Consider the following 7,960-nt stretch of genomic DNA (forward strand, 5'->3'; position numbering starts at 1 on the left):
CGAACTTGCTCCTTGGCCTTGGTGGATCGTCATTCTCACTAATCAGTCTTGGCAGATGCATCTTGAATTGCAAGATCCTTAGCGACGTCTGAATTGTAGTAATTCACATATGCCTTATCGATGTACACTTTGAAAAAATAATTTGTGGTAGTGTATCTGCTGATTGAAAAATTCGTGTTCTTTTACTTCTTCCTCAAGTAGTACATAATAACATCCAGATGTTGTTCAAATTGTAATAAATTGATTTGTTACAGCAATCAGTTGTAATAAGTAGTAATTAGATACAAATTATTGATTATGTATCTAATGTAATAACTTTATAAACACTGGTAACTGTAAGATTAACAAATGAACAACATATATATCCATATCGAATGATACTTTTTTTGTTATTATGTATCAAATTTAAAGTACATTCGGCTAAAAAACTCCAATTATCTTTACAAACAGTAGAGATGCAAATCTTACAAAAACAAGTTTCGTTAGCATGATGTTTAGCTTAAACAACAATAGATACATTTCAATAAATTAACAGTAAGTACCAGATACAAATTAATACAACATGTATCTATTAAATAATAACTTGTATCTCTTACAATAAAACTTTTAGTAAAATTTAAACATAAATAGATACTTGTCAAAGCATTAAGAAGAACTCAAAGATACAAGTCAACATAACATGTATCTATTAAAAAATTTGTATCTTTTGTTAACAGTTGTACCAGATACAAGTTAACATAAAATGTATCCATGAAGTCATAACTTGTATGTCTTATAATATAATTTTCAGTCAACTTTAAACACCAATAGATACATATCAAAGTATTAACAACAACTCACAGACACAAGACAACATAACATGTATCTAATGACAAGAAACTTGTATCTTTTTGTTATATTAATTACAATATCAAAATAAATCACAAGATGCATATAAATTATTAGCAACAAAGAATCAGATAAAAAATGAATTTTCAAACGTATCATCCATCACAAAATATGTATCTCAACCTAATATTGAACAAATCTGTACATGCAATTACCTTAGGAAGCTCATCTCTACAAATTTTTTCGACAGTTCTTCTTCTCTTGACGGGATTTTTACTTGAAGGACTGTTGCGTCTTGTTTTCTTAGAACCACTTTCTTTTTTCTTATCCTTCTTAGCAAGCTTTTGACGTAATTTCTTCATAGTTTTGGGATCATTTCTATGTTTTAACCTATTTTCATGAAAATCATCAATTTCAGAGTTCAAAACCTCCCGAAACGAAGTTTACAACTTCATGAGATTCTTTGATACTCTTTAATTGAGAAACCCCAAGACTAATAGAAGATTCAAACTCTCTATTCATGCTGATAATTCAAACAGTGAAGCATAAAAAAAGTGAAATTGAAGAAATCTAGCTACGAAAAGACAGAACTTTCAGGTAGCTTTACTTGCGGCAAATAATTTTTTTGAAAAAATAAAAATGAATTGAATAAATTGAAACCGAATTTATGGGGGGGGGGGGGGGGGAGAAATTTTAAATCAAATGGAGAAGATGATAGAAAATGGTCAGATTTTACGCCGTTCAAAGATGAGATTTGGAGTCTTTTTGATAAAAAGACGTTTTTTAGTTGTAGGTTAACCTGTATCTGAAAGGTCGTAAAAAATATGAAATGTGGGATTTAAGTAATTTTTAAGAAGTGGAGGGATTTTTAAAAGTTTAGATAGTTATGTTGTTGTTTTAGGTAATTTTTCCTCAAATCATTGCACAATAGGCATTAGGAAGTAATTGTCGGGTTCAACTGGAATATACAGAGGGGATATTCTAATTATGCTATTGATAAATGGATTCAAATGTAGAATTATTAATATTTCAAATGGAAAGTGTAAAGTAAATTATTACTAAATTTAGAAATGTGGATTCTGTAAGGATTGAAAATTAAAGTATTTTCTGAATTCACTACGTTTAAATGATTAAATGATAGTACTTATATAAAATTGATGAACTAATAGATCACTATAGATAATTCAAGGAGACGGAGGGAAAGACTATAAAAAGCTATAGACATATAATAAATAGGTGTAAGCCCTTTTTATCTTTGTCTATGAGTATAGCAATTCGAAATATTGATGATGTTAGAAGATGATCAACGACATCTATTGGTCAGAGGGATGATTTCTGCTGTTGGATCCAACAAGTAGGGGTAATGAACTGGATGGCAATAATTTATTTATCTTTGTTTACAGCTTGATAGACCCACTTGGTTGAACCTTTTTTAAGTGGAAAAAGTAGAAGTTACCACTACTATATGCACCCAATCACATATATTCAATTTTTGGTCTTTGTATCTACCTTATTGGAAATACTACTCATACACTCTGGGGGGTGGGGGGGGGGGGCCCAAAGATATATTTACTGCTATCATAGCAGCCATTAGTTTTCCGTTTGTTGTCATTTTGTGCTATGTTGTCTATGTGCTGACTCCCTGGCTATGTTTTAAACTTGGTTAATAGAACCTGACACAAGGAAAACTCTGGAGAAACTCAACAAGTTGAAGGTTTTCTGTAGTTTGTCTTCATCTCACTCACCTAATCAATTGATCTGATCTTTAAAGTTAATTTAAATTAAATTACTTTTACTGTTTAAAAGTTATATGAAACATAGTATAAGGCGCAATCATTTTTATATATTCTCCCCATCTTAAAATATTGGAAGTTGACGACTCCAAGCGGCAAGTCTGAGCTAGCCGAGGTGTGTGTTGTTCTCCCTGTGGTAAATCGAAGAATGCTCATGTTGCTCGGACTGAATCCACTGTATCCAACCAATCAACTTTTCTCTTTATTTGAGATTTGATACAATTACTTTCTTTTCATCAATATCAAGAGAGTAAGCACACATTAGCTTCTGTTGCTCAGACAAATAATCATGTTGCTTATATCTCTGCGTCCACTGCACTTGGCCATTGGGTCATGGACTCAAGCACTTTCGACTACATTTCCAACTTAGTCTCGTCCTAACACGCTTAACTTAAGACAATTAGTGAGATTGAATCAAAGTTCATGCAGTTTAATTTTCAATAAGTAAAACATGACAAGAAAAAAAGGAACGTATGAAGATTGCTCAAAACTCTAAATCAAACTGAAATATGGAGTACTATTAAGACAGAAATGATCAAAGTATATGCTCAACTAAACTTAGAAACTCATTTCCATATTCATTTACATCAATCAAAAAACACTAACAAGAACTAAATAGCATAAGGCAAGCCTAATTTACTGCCTACAACCTCCAGCCGCCGCCGGCCGGCTGCGTCCACCACCGTAAAGGGGACTCAAAATCCTCCGCTACCGTCCCCCACCAAAATCACAACCACCCACCACCACCTATCCTCTTTAAGACCCATCACTGTACCATGAAACAACTATGTCTTTCAATCCAATTTTCAATTCTTCCCATTCACAATCCTCAAATTCTTGTCCTCCATTAACAACCGTAAACTCCACTAACCACAACAACTTTGCTACCTCAAAAATCTCCATTAACAAAACGACTCTACCTTTCACCAATCCAATTCCCCCATTCTTCCTTCTTTCCACTCTATACCCTTCACCTTTACCAATAGTCATCACCTTCTCTTCAACTTCGTCTACTTCTACATTCGTTGTAAACCTCAACTCTTTCTTATTCGATCTTGCTTCAAATAACCCAGACAAATCCAACCCAGAGGACATCGAAATTAGATCAAACGCGTTCATTCTCTCCATGTGTTTACCTTCCTTCTCCAAAATCCCTTCACCAAATTGCTTCGTGCTCTGTTCTTGTTTCATTGATGACGATTTCAGAAACCATAGAGTATTCATCAGCTCCTCAATTCCATATCTAGTTTCCGGATTCGGATCAAGCAGCCGGCTTATTATCCTCCGTGCTGGCTTTGAAACCCAATCTGGAAAAACAAATTCTCGACGATGAATAGCTTTGTACATGGTGGGCAAATTGCTATCATCGAATGGCAATCTTCCTGCAAGAAACACAAACAGAATAACACCACATGACCACGCATCCGCCTTAGCTCCATCGTAACCCTTTCTGTACACCACCTCCGGGGCAGTATACGCAGGCGTACCACACGCAGTGTGTAGCAGCCCATTGCGTAACTGCTCCGGCAATGCTGAGAGCCCGAAATCAGAGATCTTAAGGTGTCCATCTTTGTCGAGAAGTAAATTCTGAGGCTTCACATCACGATGTGCAACGCCGTTCTGATGACAAAACTGTAAAGCAGATACCAACTGATGAAAATAAAACCGAGCTGTTGATTCAGAAAACCTACCACCACGACGGTTTAGCTTCGTAAAAAGCTCACCGCCATGTGCTAATTCCATTACAAAGTATATCTTAGTTTTTGTTGCCATGACTTCGTGGAGTTTAAGGATGTTGGGGTGGTGATTAAGACGACGCATAGCGGATACCTCTCGGATTATACGAGGCTCCATAGAAGCATCAAGGGTAGTTATGTCCTTGTTTATTACCTTAACGGCAAATTCAACGTTGTCCTCCAAAGAACGGGCTAAGTAGACTTTAGCAAAGCTACCACGACCTAAAAGACGACCTAATTGGTATTTTCCAAGAATTATTGAACCCGATCCACTCCCATCGGAGCTGGTGGTTCGTCGGATTTTGACGGTGGAAGGCGGTGGTTGGGGGTGTTTAACGTTCATGCCGGCGACGGCAAAGGCGGCGGAGAAGGGAGGAGAAGAAGTGGCAGAAGTAAAGGAATGGGCAAGTAGAAAAAGGGGTGAAAGGTTGGGTTATATAGGAAAGATTAGTTGGCTGTATCTAATCTGTCATTTTTTAATATTTTTGGACTCTTATTAAAATTGGGGTTTACAGATTTTTATTAATTTTTCACTAATAATTTAGGATTAGGACTTAGGAGTGTACAAGTACGACTATAGAAAATTACTTAGAATTTATTTGAAAAACGTGTTTTTCAAATATAGTTTGTAAATCAGGTCGACTGCCTCCTTTTCTTTCGCCCAAGTGAATCTCGATCTTGTTTGAGTGGTTGTTATATATTGTTTTGTAATATCTATTATTGTGCTATAGTGTATAATTGTTAGAGTTTGTGATTTGAATTTTGTAAATTCGGCCCTGAAAAGTTCACGCTGCAATTTATAATGGTAGTGTATCCGGAGCCCACCACTGATCCAGTTGGGGGTGCGGGGGCGAAGCTCCGCGGTATGGACTTGTATGTTTTGGGGCTTATGATTTATTTGTATTCATGTGTTATATAAGTGCATTTAGTGGCTCGTTTTGAACGTTCAGAAAATACGTCATTCTTCTCATTGTATTCTCCAATAATTATAGTGAAATACCTCCGTTTTTGCTCATGATTTTTCCCGTCAAGAATTTTCAAGTAAATCTGTGTGTTCATTTTGTTTTTCTTTTTGCTTGTGATTTGCTTATTCTGTCCGATCATAATAATAATATTATATTAATAAATATAATGTTTTTCAACGTTATTAATAGCAGGTAACAATAAATTTAGATATATCATTTTAACCGTTAAACCATATATGATCTATTGATTGTCAGGTAATTTTTGTCATTAGCAATTATCTAACAATCAATTTAACTTATGATACAAACAATCTTTAGATAAACAATCAAAATAAACACTATAATTAAAATTAACAATGTTATACTATACGATAACCATCCAAACAAGTTGCTAAAAGTAACAAATATATATATGCAAGATATACATGTGAATTTTTTTTTTCTTTTTAGAAAAGTCAATAGGTAAGAGAAAAGATACCAAATTTAGTCTTGGTATAACTTATTTTATTCTATTATGAGATTATTTTACACCATCTTTGGATATAAAATAGTTTAGAAATTATAATCTCAAAATAATTTAGTCTATGTACCAAATAAATAATTATATTTGTGTTTATTGTTTACCACAAAATATCGTAATTAGAGGTTTCAAATTCGAATTTTTTAGAATAAAATATTCTCATAATTAAATTAAAAATTAACTGAGAAGGTTTAAATATGTGAAGAGGAGATGACCAGATGCCTCAGTGTGAATGTGTGAAAGGCTGATTATAAATAATTTCAAAAAAGATAAAAATAAATCGAAGAAATAATTAGAAAGAACATGACACAATTCAACTTATCAAAAATATAACTTTAAATAGGAGACCGTGAAACACACGAATTAGGATATAAATCAAATAGGTAGAAATGGATTGTTTTTTGCCACCCTAACTAGTAGTTGTAGTATTGATCACATAATTGCATGTCCTTTGATTTTTTTTAACTATTTGTTATTTTTGTGTGCTTTTACTGTCATTTTATTTTATTGTCGTTATTATTTGTTGTCTTGTATTATATAATCTTGTACTCCTATTACGTATTTTTTTTTAAACTATTTTTCTAGAGTCAAGAGGTAATAGAAAACAACATCTCTACTCGAAGTTAGAGGTGGGATATGCATATACTCTACCCTCTCTTACGTGAACTTTACCCTCCACAAATTTAACTTTGTGGATCATGCTGAGTATTATTACTGTTATAGATTTAAAAATGAATACTTGTATTATTATTTAAGAAATCAAGTATCTAAGTTTGTCATTAAATTGTTACTTAAAAGTGTAACTAAAATAACTAAAATTTTAAATTGAAAATAAAATAAAATACTTCCATATTGTTTCAAAATCAAGTATATAAATTCATAACTAAATGTGTCATAAATATTTTTATATATGAAAAAATGTACTCTCTTTATCCTAATCTGTATGACATTTTTTTCTATTAATCTGTAATAAATATTTAACGTATTCATATATTTAGAAGTAAATTAATTGTAAGTTTTTTATTTTATTTTTGTAAGATGATTTAAAGTCACATAAATATTTTTATCTCTTTAAAATCAATATTTTTTAAAAAAAGTTATTTCTAGTCAAACAACATCATAAAAATTGAAATAAATAAAACAATCAATAATATCACTTGTGTAGTTTCAAATTATGCAACATTTATTATTGAAAGTTATGTTCAATTTTACAATAAAAAGATATATATATATATATGCATGAATCTATTTACACTTAATATATGAATCTTAATTATTAGAATCACAATCGTTACGTATTTCTATTTTTTTTAGGTATAAATATGAATTGTTAAATATATTTGGCTTTTTCAATTTATAATTTATAATAAAATCGTTATTTAATTAAGATGCAATCGGTAAACAAAATCTGTAAATATGACATTTCAGTTACTTCTATCCCACCATTACTGTCATATATAGTCACAACCCTCATTATTGTCAATCGCCACAATTAGAATTATATCATTAACCATCTTTTTATGATTAGAACACAATCACTAATATTACTACAACAAATATTAATCACTATAAACAATCACCACCATCTCTCAACACCATATATGAATAACTATCACAATCTTTTTTTATCAGTATCATTTATCATAATTATCAGTCAACATAATACTATTATCGTTCATCATCTCTACAGCTAGGCTACTGCATATTCACAACCGTTATTCACTATCAACCAACCACCGATGTTAGCTATCGTCATTTAAAAATTTTCATCGACATAATATTAGTTCAATTAGTGTTTATATAAATTTTATATTTATTAATTTTGTAAATAAAGACAAATTTTATTATTCAGATATTTCAGGTAGCTCACGTTTAAAGAGATTAAAAGTTAACTTGTCTTCATTATGAACCTGCCAAACTTTGTTCTTAAGCTAATTAAACGAATATATAAGCGATGAATCATCACGCCTGTAGGAAGATGGCAAGAGTCACGCAAGAATAAATAGGGAGGGTTAAACTGTCCTTATTATGATCATTTTGGACTCTTTACTTTTTTTAGTTTTTATTGAGTTTAATGGTCATTTGGTGCGTGAGATAAGAATATTTTTTTTAGAATAA

General features: G+C 31.8%; 1 protein-coding gene across 1 annotated transcript; it reads right to left on the reverse strand.

Moving 5' to 3' along the window:
* Positions 1-3,114: 3,114 nt before the first annotated feature.
* Positions 3,115-4,918, reverse strand: LOC107864653 (CBL-interacting serine/threonine-protein kinase 4). The gene has a single exon (XM_016711085.2). It carries the CDS (start codon positions 4,698-4,700, stop codon positions 3,378-3,380), a length of 1,323 nt encoding a protein of 440 aa, XP_016566571.2. The 5' UTR covers positions 4,701-4,918; the 3' UTR covers positions 3,115-3,377.
* Between the last annotated feature and the right edge of the window lie 3,042 nt (positions 4,919-7,960).

The sequence above is a fragment of the Capsicum annuum genome, chromosome 3, assembly GCF_002878395.1.
Source record: "Capsicum annuum cultivar UCD-10X-F1 chromosome 3, UCD10Xv1.1, whole genome shotgun sequence".
NCBI lineage: Eukaryota > Viridiplantae > Streptophyta > Magnoliopsida > Solanales > Solanaceae > Capsicum > Capsicum annuum.